The following is an 18743-nucleotide window of genomic DNA, read 5'->3' on the forward strand; positions in this document are numbered from 1 at the left end:
CTTTGTAGCTTAGTTGGTAAAGCATGGCACTCGTAACCCCAGGGTAGTGGGTTTGATTCCCGGGACCACCCATTCGTAAAATGTATGCATTCATGACTGTAAGCATCTACTAAATGGCATATATTATATAAATATAACCACGGTGTATAAACCACAGCATTCAAAAACACTACACGGCCAAAAGTATGTGGACAGCTGCTCGACGAACATCTCAATCCAAAATCATGGGCATTAATATGGAGTTGGTCACTCCTTTGCTGTAATAACAGCATTCACTCTTCTGGGAAGGCTTTCGAAAATAACAGCAATTCACTTTACCGTGAAATTCTAACTTACAAGCCCTTAACCAACAACGCAGTTCAAGAAAGAGTTAACAAAATATTTACAAAATAAACTAAAGTAAAATAACAAAACAATAAAATAACAATAATGAGGCTATATACAGGGGATACTGGTACCGAGTCAATGTTTGGGGGTACAGGTTAGTCGAGGTAATTTGTACATGTAGGTAGGGAGTAAAGTTACTATGCATAGATAAAACACGAGTAGCAGCAGTGTAAAAACAAAGAGGGGTCAATGTAAATAGTCCGGGTGTCCATTTGATTAATTGTTCAGCAGTCTTATGGCCTGGGGGTAGGTGGTGTTAATGAGCCTTTTGGACTAAGACTTGGCGCTCCAGTACCACTTGCTGTGCGGTAGCAGAGAGAACTGTCTATGACTTGGGTGGCTGGAGTCTGACAATTTTTTGGGCCTTTTTCCTGACACCGCCTAGTATATAGGTCCTGGGTGGCAGGAAGCTTTGCCCCAGTGATGTCCTAGGCCGTACGCACTACCCTCCATAGCACCTGTTTGGCCACGCAGTCGTGGGTGAACACGGAGTACAGGAGAGGACTAAGCACCCACCGCTGAGGGGCCCCAGTGTTGAGGATCAGCGTGGCAGATGTGTTGTTGCCTACCCTTACCCCCTGGGGGCACCTCGTCAGGAAGTCCTGGATTCAGTTGCAGAGCGAGGTGTTTAGTCCCAGGTTCCTTAGCTTAGTGAGGAGCTTTGAGGGTACTATGGTGTTGAATGCTGAGCTGTAGTCAATGAATAGCATTCTCACATAGGCATTCCTTTTGTCCAGGTGTGAAAGGCCAGTGTGGACTGCAATAGAGATTGCACCATCTATGGATCTGTTGGGGCAGTATGCAAATTGGAGTGAGTCTAGGGTTTCTGGGATAATGATCTTGATATGAGCCATGTTCTGGGATAATGATCTTGATATGAGCCATGACCAGCCTTTCAAAGCACTTCATGGTTACAAATATGAGTGCTATGGGTCGGTAGACATTTAGGCAGGTTACCTTAGTGTTCTTGGGCACTGGGATTATGGTGGTCTGCTTGAAACATGATGGTATTACAGACAGGGAGCTGTTGAAAATATCAGTGAAAACACTTGCCAGTTGGTCAGCGCATGCTCGGAGTACACGTACTGGTAATCCGTCTGGCCTTGTGAATGCTGACCTGTTTAAAGGTCTTACTCACATTGGCTATGGAGAGCGTGATCACACAGTCGTCCGGAACAGCTGGTGCTCTCAACGCTGAGCTGTAGTCAATTAATAGCACTCTCACATAGGTGTTCCTTTTGTTGGGGTAGTATGCGAATTGGAGTGGGTCTAGGGTTTCCGGGATGATGGTGTTAATGTGAGCCATGACCAGCCTTTCAAAGCACTTCATGGCTATCACTAGATGTTGGAACATTGCTGCGGGGACTTGCTTTCATTCAGCCAAGAGCATTAGTGAGGCCGGGCACTGATGTTGGGCGATTAGGCATTCCAATTCATCCCAAAGGTGGTCAATGTGGTTGAGGTCATGGCTCTGTGCAAGTGTGACAGGTTAAAGGAAATACTAATAGCCTGTTATACATTCAAAAGTATTAGTAAATTCAAAGTATGTGAGGATCTTAAAACATCTAAGGTTAAGAAGATCATGCATTCAGTATTAGTTGATAGATTGATAACATTTATATAATTGTGTTAAAATCCGTCAAGCATACAAAGGGTACGAATTGTGAGAGGAATGTGTAAACGTTATGTTGATTACTTTATGTTGTCGTGGGTAAAAGTGTTAATCTGTGATCTACTAAATGCTCTTAATCTATGAGCCTGAGATCGATTCCTCTGGTCTCCACTCAAGTTCACGGAGAATTCGCGGTCTTTTTCTCATTGCACTAAAAGTTCAATGAGTAAACATTCCGTATCACAATTGTGATTCTTTCTCCCCTTTTTCAGGTACGTTATTGATGATAAAAAAAGAGTAATTTAAATGTAATAACTCGCTAACATGTCAAGAGTGTTTAAGGTTTGTCTTAGTAACATATTGAGGAAGTTAGTTAAGTTTGCAGAGAGAAACATGAGCCCTGCTCGGTTGCAGCTAGCTTCGTACTGCTAGGTACTGCTACGTAGCTGCCATTTTATGTCGATTGTGAATGAACAGATGCGTTGTTAATAAGATATTTTGCAGTGTTATTTGTGTAATGGTTTTTCAAACACTTTATTGCCTGTTGATAAATTGAGTTATGGTTTACTGAGTTAAAGCTTATATTATTATATTATATATTGAAAATAGTATTTGTTTCAGTGATGTACAGTGTATACTGTTGTGACTTGAATAAGCCTTGTACCCTACAAAACTATCTATTTCCTGTAGATCTGTTATTCTGTGTTACTTATGTAAAATGATTGCACTAAAAGTTCAATGAGTAAACATTCCGTATCACAATTGTTATTCTTTCCCCCCTTTTTCAGGGGTGTAACACAGGCCAGTCAAGTTCTTCCACACCAATTTCAACAAACCATTTCTGTATGGACCTCACTTTGTGCACGGGGCATTGACATGCTGAAACAGGAAAGGGCCGTGATGGAAATGTTCTTGTGTGTATGTAATCGTATGTTTAGCGCAATGCTGCTTTTGTAATAACCTGGTTGGGTTCATGCCAGTAACTGGATGACTGCAAAGGAGGAAACCACACTATCACTCATAAGCAAATTGGCAGTACGCCCAGAACATTATCTTTGGACAAGAGAAGTGGAATAAATCAGTCAAATACAGGAACCAACCATGCTTATAACTTGTTAGTATAGCAGTATAAAAGGACTGAAAGGGAACCTCCCCTTCAGAGTTTTTATCAAGTTTGTATTGAGTTTGTGAACCTCTACAGCCGTAATAATAAAGATTGCTGTATTTACTTTGAGTCCTTAGTGGTGGATTTCCACAACAGGGCCTTCCCCAAACTGTTGCCACAAAGTTGGAAGCACAGAAGTCTAGACTCACCCCTCATTGTATGCTGAAGCATTAAGATTTCCCTTCACTGGAACTAAGGCGCCCAGCCCGAACCATGAAAAACAGCCCTAGACCACTATTCCTCCTCCACCAAACTTTACACTATGCATTCGGGCCGGTAGCGTTCGCATGACATCCGCCAAACCCAGATCTGTCCGTCTGAAGGCCATAGTGTGATACAAGCGTGATTCATCACTCCAGAGAAGGCGTTTCCACTGCTCCAGATTCCAATGGCGGCGATCTTTACACCACTCTTGCCAACGCTTGGCATTGCGCATGGTGATCTTAGGCCATGGAATCCCGACGAACAGTTATTGTGCTGATGATGCTTCCAGAGGCAGTTTGGAACTAAGTAGAGAGGGTTGCAACCAAGGAAAGATGATTTTTACACGCTACTCACTTCAGCATTTGGCGGTTCCGTTCTGTGAGCATGTGCGGCCAACCACTTCGCGGTTGAGACGTTTTTGCTCCTAGACATTCCCACTTCACAATAACAGCACTTACAGTTGACCGAGGCAGCTCTAGCAGGGCAGAAATTTGACGAACTGACTTGTTGGAAATGTGGCATCCTATGACGGTGCCACATTGAAAGTCACTGAGCTCTTCAGTACGGGCCATTCTACTGCCAATGTTTGTCTATGGAGATTGCATAGCTGTGTGCTCGATTTTATAAACCTGTCAGCAACGGGTGTGGATGAAAAAGCTGAATTCAATCATTTGAAGGGGTGCCCACATATACTACATTGCCAAAAGTATCTGCTGAATTTAGTGGTGAATCAAGGGCTCTGTTCAGTTCTTACTTCTCTTGTTTTATAGACTTGATGCGCTCCATCAGGTTTTTCTCAGCCTCCGTGTCAGAGTCTAGTGGCTCATCGTTCTCAGGGACCACCGTCAAGTCAGAGCACTTCTTCTCATGCACCTGGGAGAGAACACACACACACACACACACACACACACACACACACACACACACACACACACACACACACACACACACACACACACACACACACACACACACACACACACAGTTACTCATAGCACCTCAACAAGTAGCAAGTCCTTCCCACACTGGTTTAGAGGATGGGGTGGGGGTGCCTGTGTAACGTCATCATGCATAGTGTTTATTTATTTCATGCCTCTGTCATTCCAGTGAGCTATGGTAACTAGAGGAAGGCAGGCGGTTTTGTCATGATGAGTAGGGATTAACAGACACTATGCAACTGTTATTCAATCACACAACATGTAGGAACATGTCAGTATCGGGTGTGAGGGTTTTTATGACGATTTTACTATTGAATGAAGCTATAGGCTGCGAATCAAAGCAATGGTTATTTTACTCCAGGAGTAAAAGACATCATCAAGAAGACAACTCATTCCCATGTCAATTATAAGGCTTGGTTCCGGTTAACAGGGAGAATCCACAAACCATCCATCCAATCCTGAGGTTGTACAGTGGGGAATCATATATGTTCCATACAGCACAAGCGGGCTATGATCAAGAGTTAATGTCACCAAATACTAGTCAAACCACAAACAAGTCACATGTAGAAAAGACCAACATCAACCCACACCATCACTCTGAAGAACCTTCACATCACAGATACTGAGGGCTGAGACCAACATGCAGTATAACAGGGGTCTAACATCGCATAGAGGTACTAGTAGTAGGCATGCAGGCCTTTGTTCTAGCAGTACTGACACACACCTAGCACTGACACACACCTAGCACTGACACACACCTCCGTCACAGAATCAACTGATCATTGTCTTCGCCTGGATCCAGGTGTGTAACTGCTGGACTGGAACAAAAGCCTGCATGCCCAGTTGCTCTCCAGAAACATAGTTGGGAGACCACTGCAGCACTGTATACCATCAATTAGTATGAAGAGGAGAGAGGGGATGGGGGGGAGTCATCGACTACTACAAGTCATGCACAGACGGTTGGTTAAGACAAACCGCATCTAGCTACCAGGAAGACCAGAGCAACGTGGATACGTACCACCACTCCTTTGTAAGGAGCAGAAAATCTGAGGGGCAAATGCCAGTGCAGCTGAAGAAAAAAAAGGGAGAACCACAAAACAATGAGCAGTAACCCATGGTGGATATTGGACAATACACTGACACTCAAAAACCTGCAGCCTTACTGGACTAGGAGTGTAGTAGTACAGCCCTGCCCTACAGTATGTAGTAAATACAGTTGGTGACTATGGTCGGTCTGTCTACTGAGTCTATGGACCTGGTAAGTGTCAGTGTTGGGATCAATTCCATTCCAATTCAGAAAGCGACATAGAGAAGCATTGAGGAAAATTGGAATAGAAATGTCAGTTTGTTTCCTGAATTGGCCCCAACCATTGGTGTCCAGACAGACCAGACCATGTAAAATTGTCCTCACCGTGTTCTGTCTCTTGAGTTTGAGCTGGTTGACAGCCAGAGCCTCAGCGTGCTCCAGCTGTTCTATCTCCTCCAACTTCTCATTGTAGCGTCTGATCTGCTCGTTGATCAACATCTCCACACACCTGGGACACAGAGACATTACCTGCTAGTTAGAATCTCTATTGTGGTAAAGGCATTGCATTGGTTTCTGTACAGTGGGGGTTGTACCTAGTTGCCTGAACAAAATATTCACTTGATAACAGCAAAGAGTAGGGTTGAGATCAATAAAATCCATTCTAAGTGGACTATTCTTATTGTGGGATTTTTTTAAATGTACATTTATTTCAACTGAATTGATAATAATAAAACAATGTTTTATACATAAAGTAATAGTGGTGTCTGTCTATGCAGTGATCAGAGAGGTACTTACATGGTGGTCTTGGCCACGTCCTTCATGCTCATGAGTGGGTCGGCGCTGTCTGGGCAGCGGAGGATGCAGGGGGCAAACACGATGGCCAGGGAGTTGGGAGACATGCGATTGTGAGACTCGTCTTTAGACACTCTGGAAGAGAGAGATATTACTCATGTGGAAGGGGAAAAAAGTTTAATATTTATACAGCAATACACACTGCAATATTGCCCCAGCCATGAAGAGTATGTACTTGACTAGATGGAAGAAAAGTCTTTCCAAGGTGTTGAAACATGCGGTGGGGAGCTGTTCCAACACTTTGTAGATGGCATGTAGCTGCTCTTGCTTTTCAGGAAGTTCTAGAGAGATGAGGAAAACACAATGTATGATCAACAACAACGCCACAATGTAGGGATTGCTGACAGTTGACAATATTACACATTTCAACATTCAGTAGAATACAGGTAACTGACAAAATAAAGGAAACACCAACATAGGGTCTTAATACGGCGTTGAGCCACCACAAGCCGTCAGAACCGCTTTAATGCGCCTTGGCATTGATTCTACAAGTGTCTGGAACTGTAATGCGACACCATTCTTCCACGAGAAATTCCATAATTTGTCATTCTGTCAAAAGTGGCGGAAAACGCTGTCTCAGGTGCCGCTCCCATAAGTGTTTAATTGGGTTGAGATCTGGTGACAGACACACACACACACCCTTTAAACTTCCTTTGAGACCCCTTTTTCAAAGTCAGAGATCTCTAGCCATGGTAGCCAAAATAAATGGGCAGCTGGACCTTAAGCATGATGGGATGTTTTAATAGCTTAATTAACTCAGGAACCACACCTGATTTCAATATACTTTGTATCCCTCATTTACTCAAGTATTTCCTTTATTTTGGCATTTACCTGTAGATCAGTAGAACATACCAAGGAGAAGATAACCCACCTGGGCTGATATAGGGCCTCCCCCTTGTGGACGTATATTATATAACAAAATCCAAAATGAACAAGAGTAGCCATCTCTCCCTTGATCATGGAGAAGAGTGAGGCAGAGCTATAACAGGACTCACCCACGGCACGAAGGAAGTCATTGTAATGAGTGAAGGTCATGAGGGGGTCAGGCAGCTTTCTCAGCCACTGTTTGATCAGCCCTGTCACTGTGTGGATGGGGTAGTCCTCCAGGCACACTGCGTGGGGGTCTGCCACACAACATCAACCATTAGACAGGTCATGGAATGGGAACATGAAGAGGTATACTTATGTCATACATAAGATCTACATGGGCACAATGAAACTTGAAAAATACAACTACTCTTGTGCTTGTGTAGGTGTTTAATGTTAAGTCTTCCGTACACCCCTCAAATGAACTGTTACCCATCAAGATCTTAGCAGCTCTCTGGTTTACTGTTTATAATATTATGGGCTGGCCCTTACCAGTCTCCATTAGCTGGTGGAGCTCCTTCATGCGGTTGGCGGAGCCTGACTTGCGGTAGATTCCCTCTGTTAACAGGCCGTTCATCTCGACATGCTCCAGCATCATCTCCAGCACTATGGGAATGGGGTTGTCCTCGCTGGTCAGGTGACACAAGCGCACCCCAAAGTGCAGGCCTCCCGACTCCTCGTCACTCTGCACACAGACAGACACCAACAGTCAGAGATATGTTAGTCAATAGTAACCTAGGGACCAATACGGATTTAAGATTCAAACCTAAATCATGGAAGTATGTCAATGTAGTTTACGAATGTGAGGTCAATGCCCACCTTTTTGGCACAAAACGTGGAGCAGTCTGTGACAATTTTGCAGAGGCACTTCTTGTGGCACACCATCTTACAATCTGGAAGAATAAAACCAGAATGGGAGGCTATTAACATTTGCATCCATGACGACCCAGAATGTAATGGTTATAATGTTACACGTTATGTATGTTTAAAGCATGCTCATCATTCACATCAATCATTGGAGACAGTTATCCTTGTTATTTGCACATCATCATCTGCACATCTATCACTCCAGTGTTAATGCTAAATTGTAATTATTTTGCCTCTATGGCCTATTTATTGCCTTACCTCCCTACTCTTCTACATTTGCACACACTGTACATAGATTTTTCTATTATGTTATTGAATGTACGTTTGTTATGTGTAACTCTGTGTTGTTTTTTTCGCACTGCTTTGCTTTATCTTGGCCAGGTCGCAGTTGTAAATGAGAACTTGTTCTCAACTGGCCTACCTGGTTAAATAAAGGTGAAAAAAAATGTATATGTATATATATGTATACACCTATATTAGTTGTTACTAGAATGTGAGAGTTGTCAGAATGTGTGTATGTGTGTTTGTCTGTCTGTCTAGTACTTACAGCTGCACATGTAGACTTTCTCCATGCCCCCGATATAGGAGTTGCACTGGTCACACGACTGCATGATGTTAACCTGGTACGTGCTGAACACATGGTCCAGGGGGTTCTCCATCTAAACAATCATACATTGTGTGCATGTATCAATGTGTCCAATCATTTAAAAAAAAACATATTTCTATAGAGAACAAAGAGTAGACCGGTTTAAGGATCGGCCCTTAGTTTGTACTTACGTTCTTGTATTTTTTCCGCCTATTCTTCCGCGCTTTAGCAGGCTGAAATACAGACAAAACCATCAATATTTAATTGATTGAATCCATAAAAACGGACAATAATCAAGATCCGTGTATTCAGTACCAAAAATCAGTGTTAAAAAAAAACAATGATATATTTTATTTTTGCATTTTACAATTAAGAACATTCAAAACAAAAAGAAGAAAGACAACAATATAACAAAGTGACAAACTTAGAAGACAACAGACAAATGTAAATGCAATAGAAAAACAAAACTAAATATGAGACATTGGACCAGTAGGCTACAGTACATTTTATACATTAAAGTGTGAAACATTACATGAGGATTATAAAAAGATGCAATCAATGTTATGAGGGGACATTCTCCATATAATCAATAAAGGGTTGCCAAATTCTGTAAATTGTCTCCGACTTATTCCTCAAGCTGAAAGAAATTTTCTCCAGTGGGATACAACTACTAACTTCAGATATCCGCCTGCCAGATTTCATTTCAAGGCAATAATTTTTTGGCAATTGCTAGCACCATTTCTGTTAGCTTTATTAGTGTGACTTTGCCTAAGATTGGAATTAGTGAAGTTATCCAGTAGACAGACCTCCGGGTCTAAAGGGAATGCAGCCCCCTGAATTGAGGATACGGTATCGCATACCCCTTGCCAGAAACGGTGTAGTTTTGAACATAGGGGGGAGATACCAGGGTTGAACTTGTGCAATGTAGATGGGGTGGTATAGAGCTGATGGAGGAAATTAAACTGGATCAGTCTGTATCTGGAGTTCAATGTGGATGTAACACCATTCCTGCATAGGTCACTCCATAGACCCTCATCAAGACGAATACCCAGATATTTTCCCCATCTAAGTCGGGGTTTATCTAGCTCAGGCAGTGGTAGTCATGACATAAGAGCATCGTAAACACAGGAAATGGTCTTGAACAGCGGTTGGTCTGCATGGCAAAGTTGTTCAACAGGTGACATCTTAGGTAGGTTCCATTGGTCCTTGAGATTCACCCTAATAAAATGTCATAGTTGTAGGTAACTAAAGAGGTCCTTGTTAGACAAGTGGTATTTCTATTTCAGCTGTTCAAAGGACATAAGAATTCCCTCATAACAATGTTCCAGAAGAGTGATCCTCTTATCAGACCATGGTCTAAAGTTACTATTCTTGAAAAACTTTTGAACATTGCTTGATTGGGAACCATGTTCAACCAGCCAGGTAATATATTCTGAAATTAGGGAGGTTTAAGCCCCCTTGACTGTAATCAAGGGTCAGTTTGTCCAGGCTAACCCTAGGAGATTTGCCGTACCACAAACTGTCTGGTCAGCTTGTCGAGAGAGGAAAAGAATGCTGCGGATACAGGGATGGGGAGAGATTGAAACAAATATAGAAGTCTGGGTAGGATATTCATTTTAATTCTACCCAGTAGAGAGAGAGACAAGTCCATCCATTTACACAGGTCACCCTCCACCTTTTGCAACAAGCTGGCCAGATTGAGTTTATTGAGGTTCTTCAGGTTACCATCCACCATTATACCCAAATATGTGAAACCCATAGGCGACCGTCTAAAAAGGAAATTGATGCTTGATGGTCAAAGACAGACAACAGTAAGATTGTAATCAAAATTGACCTTATACCCAGAGAAAGAACAAAAATACTGTAATAGGTTCTGTAAGTGAGAGGGGATATTCTGGGTTTGTTAGAAATAAGATAAGGTCGTCCTCAAAGAGTGATATGCCATGTATGTCAGGACATGTTCTAACGGCCTCCGCGAACGGTTCGATGGCGAAGAGGTGGGGGCTAAAAGGGCAACTATATCTGTTCCCCCTAAAGAGAAGGAAAGAGGAGGAAGTAATCCCATTGGTAGCAATACTAGTTTTAGGAGATTTGTTGAGTGACTCTATCAAGTTTACAAACACGGTGCCTAAACTGAACTTTTCCAAAACGCGAATGAGATATGGTAATTCGACCCTATTAAAGGCCTTTTTGGCGACGAGGGAGATTGCGACACTAGATATTTATTTTTTTGGAAGGTGAATTATATCAAAGAACCTTCTGAGATTATTGGAGGACAATCTATTAATTATGGATCCAGTAAGATCTGAGTTGACCAACAGGGGGAGGCATGACTCCAGTCTCTTAGATAGCATCTTGGTGACCAGTTTACAATCTGTTTTAAGGAGAGAGATTGGTCTATAGGAGGCACACTTTCACAGGTTTTCCCCTTTCTTGTGAATTACTGTAATCACAGTTTGAGTGAAAGACTCTGGAAAGCAGTTATCCTCCCCGGCTTTTTAAAGTACCTCCTTAAGGTAGGGTACCAACAGCCCCTTGAGTTCTTTATAGAACTCTGGAGGGAAGCCAGGAGATTTATTAGAAGGTAAAGATTTAATGTCCTCCAACAATTCAGGGACAGAACTGTTCGCTCAGGTGCGCTCTGTCTTCCTCTGACAGACAAGGGAGGTTGAGAAAGGAGAGAAGAGTTGATCTCTGATAGATCATCGCTTGATTGGGAAGTATAGAGGTCCTCGTAGCATTTCTTAAAAGTATCATTCATTTCAGTAGGGTCAAAAGATCATTAGTAAGAGTTTCTATAGCATTAATTGTCCTCTTACTTTCCTCTGCTCTCAGTTGCCATGCCAATACTTTGTGTGCTTTCTCTCCAAGTTCATAGTAACGCTGTTTTGATTTAGTAATGCCCCTCTCAGCTTGATACATGTTCAGAGCATTATATTTCAGTTTTTTATTTACCAAAAGCCTTTATAGGTCTTTAGTCTGGCCCCTTTGGTAGGTTTTCTCTAGCTCAAAGATTTCAGATTTAAGGTCATTCAGTTTGGCACTGTGTTTTCTTTTCAACCCTTTAGTACAGGCAATGAGCCTTTCCCATCAGAGACTTTCAATGTGTCCCAAAGAATTAAACTGTCAGGACCAGAGGGTTTATTTGTCAAAGTAAAAATATTGATCTGCTCTTTGATGAATGCAGGTTGCTTCAGGAGTGTAGAATTTAGTCTCCATCTATATATGCTTGGTAGGAATGGAGATTGCTAATTCCAGAGGAGAATGGTCACAAAGCAATCTGGTGAGACAATCGGTATCTAACACTATGAAACAGTTGGGTTGACAGCAAAAAGTGATCTATGCGTGAGTGTGTGTGTGTTGGGTGGGTGTGAATAAAGAGTAGTTCATATCCTTGTGGGTGCATCTGTCTCAGGACGTCTAGTAAATTGAGATCCTTCATGAATGACATGGTGAGCTTGACGGCTTTGGTAAGAGGGGAGGGTTTATCAGAGGACCTATCAAGAACTGTATCTGGGGAAAAAACATCTCCAGCCATTCTGGTGGAGCTTGAGCAGCCTGAATGAAGACATTCTGAATAAACATATGGTCATCGAAGTTAGGAGCATAAATACTCAATAGGTTCCAAGACTGAATAAATATGCCCCTGCACCAAAACAAACCTGCCTGAGGGATCAGACATGGTGTTGCTGACACAAAAGGGATGTGTCTACTTATCAAAATCGCAGTTCCTCTTGCTTTAGAGTTAAACGAGGCCGCAACAATTTGTCCTACCCATTCCCTCTTTAATTTCTTGTGTTTACTGGCTGTACAATGTGTTTCTTGTAAGAACACAACGTCAGCCTTAAATAGTCTATACCTTAAGAAATTATCCTCTTAACTGGGCTGTTAAGATCTTTTACGTTGAATGTGACATATTTTAATGGATTAAGCATGGGTTGAGTTTCAAATATATAACCGAATGATAATTACTCACATGTAAGTATTCAGGTAATGTTTCAACTTTGATGTGAACACTGAAGTGACCTATGCGTCTCTTTAGGAAGGAAGCAACATTAAAAAAAATATTTTAAAAAACGACCGATTGTCGGACTAAAACCACAATCAAACATGAAAACACTTGTAGAGAGACGTTGTTGCTTGCTTTCCATCTTGCTCTTACTAGCTAAGCTTTGGCATAAACTAAAACCTACGAGCTCTCTATGTTGAAAACAAACGTTGTGAATAGACATTTATGGCGGAATATTTTACTTTCAACAAGGGCTGCTTGAGTCTCTTTTCAGGAGAAGAGGAGAATCATAAATGGGGGAAAAAGCAATGGGCCTAGGCCTACTAATTTGTTTCGCCCAGTGGATATTGTCAAAACCAAAATATACTCCCCTTTAAATGTAATAGAACTCACCACGGGAAAAATAACTGTTAGTTGAAAATGTCCAAATCAACTGTAGCGACCGAATCACGGGGTAAACAGATCCAAATTCCAAATAGACATCAGTAGTTCAGTCCCAGGAGAGCACAAACAAGACAAATCCCAATAAACTGCGTCAAATCCCACAGATAGACCTTTGTGAAGCAAATGCGGTTCAGTTCTTTGAGAAAAGTTAACACTTCTCCCGGAGTGTCGAAAAGATGGCTTCGGCCATTGTACTGAACTTTCATCTGCGCAGGGTGAATGATGTAGCCGGTGATGTTCTTGTCCTTCAGGGCTTTGGCAACAGATTTGAACTGCTTACGTCTGGCGAGATTCACGCGCATATCCGGGAAGAGGCTGACACTCTTGCCATCGATGGTGATGTCCCCTTTGGCTCTTGTGAGTCACAGTATCTTCACCTTGTCCTGGAAACGGAGGAACCCGATCAGGACGGTCTGTGGAGGCTCATCTGGTGTGGGTTTTCGGTGTTAAGGTTCTGTGGGCGTGTTCCGCTTAGTGTAGTTGGTTATGCGCAGGACATCAGGGATCCATTGAGTGAAGAAACGGACAGGGTCACGGCCCTCGCTGTCCTCCTTCAATCCCACCACACGGATATTGCTACGTCTGCTCTGGTTCTCCATCTGGTCCACCATGTTTTTGAGATAGGCATTGTCCTTCTGCAGCTGTTTGATAACTTGTTCATGTCAGGTGACAGTATCTTCAGCAGTGCTAATGCGAAACTCAGCCTCAGTGGTTCTCAAAAGGAGATCATTCAGGGAGGATTTCAGGCCATCAATGGAAGAATAAAGTTCAGCCTATTTGTTGTACATTTTCAGTGAAAGACCTTTGTTACCATCTTACATTTCCTGGAGGAGAGTAGCAAGCATGCCTGAAGTCTTGGAAGAGGCTGCTGAGAGGAACAGTGTGGAACTGTCATCTGAGTTATCAGGGTTAATGCTTATCTTGCTAGCTGTGGTGTTATTATCTTGGGATTCAACAAAGTTTTGGTCATCCTTCTTGCCTCTCGGATCGAGGTCCATGGCCCTTGGGAAGGTAAGCGCTTAACAGTTTATCAGCCGATGTTAGAATATTGTTTCAACGTTGATATTTAGGTAATAATAGGATAACTTTGAAGAGCTCAGTTTATTAATGTCTGCTCAGCTCCGCAGCATAACATGCTACGAAAGTGTTGTTTGTGCCAAGTGTTATAGCATAAACCAGGGTGCTTGGAGTTGCCTACTACGATAATAGCCCTATGACAAATATGCAGGGTAATCCTTCACCTTGGCTGGTTCTGCCTCCTCCTTTTTGATCTCTCCCCTGATGAAGCCATCCAGGACTGACTGGAACAGGTTGACCACCAGCTGCACCTCTCCCTTCTGCTTCTCTCCTGCCAGGCTGATCACCCTCTTCTGGTAGCCACGCATCAGACCCTTGTAGCCAATATGGTGTGTCTGTCCACCATGGGTGAGAGAAAGAGAAATAAAGCAATTATCATCCATACACGGGAGTCACTCAATTGATAAAGCAGCTTCCATATCTATAGGCCTTGCGTTCCGACACTCACCGGGAGAGAGTACATGCCCTTGATGGTCTCTCTGAACTGCATGGTGGCTGTGATGAAGATGTTTTCTGTGGCAGACAACTGCTTCCCTCTGGAGCGGAAGTCATTCACCTACAGAGAGAGAGAGAGCAATAGTTTAAAGGGATAGTTTGGGATTTTTGGCAATGAAGCCCTTTATCTACTTCCCCAGAGCCAGATGAACTTGTGGATACCATTTGTATATCTGTGTCCAGTAGGAAGGAGATTATAGGTAGTTTCGTGAGCTAACGCTAACTAGCTTAGCTAAGCTAGCACTAACACAAGATAAAGGGCTTCATTGCCAAAACCCCAAACTATCCCCTTAAACATATTGTGGAGCATACTATAAGTGTATTTCTCCTCTATGCACCTGAAAACTACAAGAGGTGTGTGACTGAGATCAACTCTCATTTCAGTTAGCTTTTAGCTGTAACATTAATCAGAATGTGGTTGGACCTGATTCCCCAGGAATTCGTCCAGGTGTCGGAGCTCATTGGCGTTGGTAATCTCCCTGTCCAGAGAGGCGTTCCATTGCTCTGAAACACGCGTGGCCTGGCTGATCTTGATGGTGGGGTTCTGGCTCACTGCCCGGCCTCCACTAGCGGGGTCTGGGTGGGAGCGGGATGTTAGAGAGAGAGGCAGGGCTGTGTGGAACGAAGACAGACAGACAAACAGACAGAGACAAAGAGACACAGAAACAAAGAGAGAGACAGACAGAATTGTTGTCAATATGTTCAAGCATCATTATATAAAATATTCACTACTTTACCTTTTCCACATTGTTACAGCCTACATTTAAACACATGTACATTTAGACACTTTCGTTACTGGCCTACACACAATACCCCATAATGTCAAAGTGGAATTAGGTTTTTTATTTTTTACAAATTAATTAAAAATGAAAAGCTGAAAAGTCTTGAGTCAATAAGTATTCAACCCCTTTGTCATGGCAAGTCTAAATAAGTTCAAGAGTAAACATTTGGTTAACAAGTTGCATAATAAGTTTCATGGACTCACTCTGTGTGGAATAATAGTGTTTAACATGATTTATTAATGACAGCCATATCTGTATAAGCTGTAGAATGTAAGTTTTGGGGACTTGAGAGCCTTTTACATATATTGTTTTGGCCAGGAAATAAACACTTCACTTGATTCCAAACTCGTTTTTTGGATTTTCATATCACTTTGTTGATAAAACATATTTGTAATTCTCTCTAACGCCAAACTGTGACGCACTACCATAGCAAGAGGCTAGAGCCAGTTTCACAGTCAAAACATGATGATAAAAGGTCCAAACTATGTTGTTATGATAGAGCTTAAACCTACTTGACTAATTATTTACCAGAAAGCAACTTATTTAAGAAACAAATCCATTGGAGAAATACACCTGTATTTTCTCTCTGGGTCTCATGTTCAGGAAGTGACTGACCCTGTATCACCCCCTACATCACTGCCCTCTTCCAGCACCTTCACATGAGTAAGAGCACTGCCATTTCCAGGCCAGACTGAATCTTAGCACAAATACCACCTTATTTCACAGTCCCAGAGAAACTCCCTACCTTGTACAGTATACACTACTAAAGGCACTGACAAGTCATTTGACAGCAACCTAACAGTTACATAGCAACAAGATATGCTGGAGACAAGCTAAATAGGGCAGTAGAGAAGTAAGAGATGTTGTTTCAGATGGAAATGTGCCATATCGGGTATCTAGGATAATCAAGTGATGTATGAGAGATTCACTTTGAATGACCATGTGACTTGACCAGGAACAAAATGTACGCTCGGGTTATTATAGCCTATTGTAGAAGTAGGACCCAGAGATTTTCCTGGTCAGGTCACATATTTGTTGTGCCCCAAGGCTGCATCCTGGTGCCTCTAACCTTCTCCTCGGTCGCTCAGATCTCCATCGTCAGGAGTATGAGCTTCTTTATGGGAACGTTTCTTCAGGATCTTCCTCAGGAACCCTGAGGATCTACAGCACACATAAACACTCAACACCACACCATCAACACACTCATACAGTAGGAGTCAATACAAAAACACTAATTGTAACATTTGTGGGTTATTGATGTGTATTATGGTTTTTAATGGGTTTGACTGTAAATAGGCACAGGTGAGCAATGTATCCAATCCTACTAATATGAACAACATAATTACAAGAGTACCTGTTGTTCGGACTTGACACAGAAATACAATCTGCCATTTGATCATATCTGCCACCATGCAGGAGAATTGGATAAAACATGCTTTGTTTTAGTGATCAGAAGTGCGAGATGTGAATGTTGAATCTTTGTGAATGTCAAGGGGCAGAGGATTTTTGTATGTAAGCCTACAGTAATAAATGTTCTCATCTGTCCAGTCCAACACCACATATTTTCAGGGTTTATAGACCGACTCTGCTCAATGAGTGCCATGGTAACAATCTTTAAACAAAATCAAAATAAAGCCCAATATTTTGATCGTCCAGCCTGATAAAAACATTGGAACAGTAAGGCACAGCACATCCCAAAAAGTGGGGAACAAGTAAATCTGTTCAGAGTAAATTAAGTTAAGGAATTTCCGGAATCTATCCCCTCCAATAACAAACTGCCTCTATAGCTATATATGGGAAACTCTAGCTTGTGCAACGTGCCATATGAAGGAGCTAGACAGTTTGATTACACAAGGAATAGTGTTTTCCCATGGGCTATCTGCCTCAGACCTCCGGGGTGGATGAGATCGTCTAGTGAAGGGTTTTCCTCCACAGTTACATCAGTCTCTTTACATTAACATCACACTCAAGCATCTTCCTAGGTTCCTGTCTTTTTAGCCACCGCGCTTCTACATCTGCATTGCTTGCTGTTTGGGGTTTTAGGCCAAGTTTCTGTATAAGCACTTTGTGACAACTGCTGATGTAAAAAGGGCTTTATAAATACATTTGATTGATCATTGGGGTTATCTGGAAGAGACCCTTAGGACATCATCATATGCATTTTAACATCCAAAACCCAAGGCATCAAACCATAATATTGGCCAACTAAGGTTCTATACCGCTAGTTCCAAAACCTATTTATGCCATGATCTACCAAAAGCTTTTGGAATGCTCTTATGACTCATCTAAAAACAAAGCCAATATTTTTAGGTCCAACCCAGTCTCTTTCACAACCCAAAACGAATCAGCCGGGACTGCTCTGTCCCCCATCCTGCTGTAAAATATCTAACATTAGTTTCCCTGAAGCAGTGTACCTCTCTGGGGTGGGCGGTAGAGCTTGGACAGTGTCCTGGTGGCCTGAGGTGTCATGGGTCCTCCTCTTCATGCTGCCCGTTGACCAATCCTCTACAGCAGACTGGAGCTGCAAGGACGAACAATAAGATCAATGTGAAGAATCAAACTATACTGTACAATTCCCATCATGTTGAGCAGGTGATTGAAAAAACTGTTTGAGGAGATGAGGCCTTGGTAAAACTTGATAGTTTCATTTGCGACAGGAAAAAGAGATGACATTTCCAGCAATCAAGAATGACCCCAACCCAATATTTTTTTATTTTACCTTTATTTAACTAGGCAAGTCAGTTAAGAACAAATTCTTATTTTCAATGACGGCCTAGGAACAGTGGGTTAACTGCCTTGTTCAGGGGCAGAACTACAGATTGTCAGCTCGGGGATTCAATCTTGCATCCTTTCGGTTACTAGTCCAACGCTCTAACCACTAGGCTATCTGCCGCCCCTATATCAACCAATAGACTTCCTTGAGAACCCAACCAACTTCCAATAGACATCCATGAGAACCCAACCTACCCAACTTCCGATAGACCTCCATGAGAACCCAACCTACCCAACTTCCATCAACACCCAACCTGAGGGACAATCACCTTAAAAGTGCCACTACTCATTATCCATTGCACAAATTATGGAAGAGGTTCATATAATTTTATCACCTGAAAAATACACCCATGTTCATTCCCAGCAGCACATTGTTGTTGTTGGTGGTTAAGAGGAAAACTGATTCATTATTGAGTCAAATCCTTAAAATCATTTGTGACCACTTGTTATTTAAATAGCAAAAAAAAATGGAAAATGAGAGTGGTTGTGTGTTAGCAATCCACAGGAAAGTTATCGCCCAAAAACACTGCCGAATGCAGATGCAAGTCTATAGGCACACAATTACAGTAAGAGCCTTGTAAAATGGTAAACAAGTTACTACTCATTTTTTTGCTGCCATGGGCATGACATTAAATGTTTTATAAAATGTTGATAAAATA

The 18743-nt window shown here is 42.2% G+C and overlaps 1 protein-coding gene across 1 annotated transcript in view; it reads right to left on the reverse strand.

The window, feature by feature from the left end:
* The window catches only part of LOC120053752 (unconventional myosin-IXb-like), a 120066-nt gene that overhangs the window by 6970 nt on the left and 94353 nt on the right, over positions 1 to 18743 (reverse strand). The window contains exons 25-39 of the mRNA XM_039000970.1: positions 17727 to 17833; positions 16382 to 16473; positions 14955 to 15142; positions 14484 to 14591; positions 14200 to 14370; positions 8697 to 8738; positions 8467 to 8578; positions 7872 to 7945; positions 7545 to 7737; positions 7181 to 7309; positions 6361 to 6466; positions 6129 to 6260; positions 5718 to 5841; positions 5325 to 5375; positions 4123 to 4241 (exon numbers count right to left, since the gene is read on the reverse strand). Coding sequence (XP_038856898.1) covers positions 4123 to 4241; positions 5325 to 5375; positions 5718 to 5841; positions 6129 to 6260; positions 6361 to 6466; positions 7181 to 7309; positions 7545 to 7737; positions 7872 to 7945; positions 8467 to 8578; positions 8697 to 8738; positions 14200 to 14370; positions 14484 to 14591; positions 14955 to 15142; positions 16382 to 16473; positions 17727 to 17833 — 1748 coding nt within the window. The remainder of the gene's footprint in view (positions 1 to 4122; positions 4242 to 5324; positions 5376 to 5717; positions 5842 to 6128; positions 6261 to 6360; positions 6467 to 7180; positions 7310 to 7544; positions 7738 to 7871; positions 7946 to 8466; positions 8579 to 8696; positions 8739 to 14199; positions 14371 to 14483; positions 14592 to 14954; positions 15143 to 16381; positions 16474 to 17726; positions 17834 to 18743) is intronic.

The sequence above is a fragment of the Salvelinus namaycush genome, chromosome 9, assembly GCF_016432855.1.
Source record: "Salvelinus namaycush isolate Seneca chromosome 9, SaNama_1.0, whole genome shotgun sequence".
In the NCBI taxonomy this organism is placed as follows: domain Eukaryota; kingdom Metazoa; phylum Chordata; class Actinopteri; order Salmoniformes; family Salmonidae; genus Salvelinus; species Salvelinus namaycush.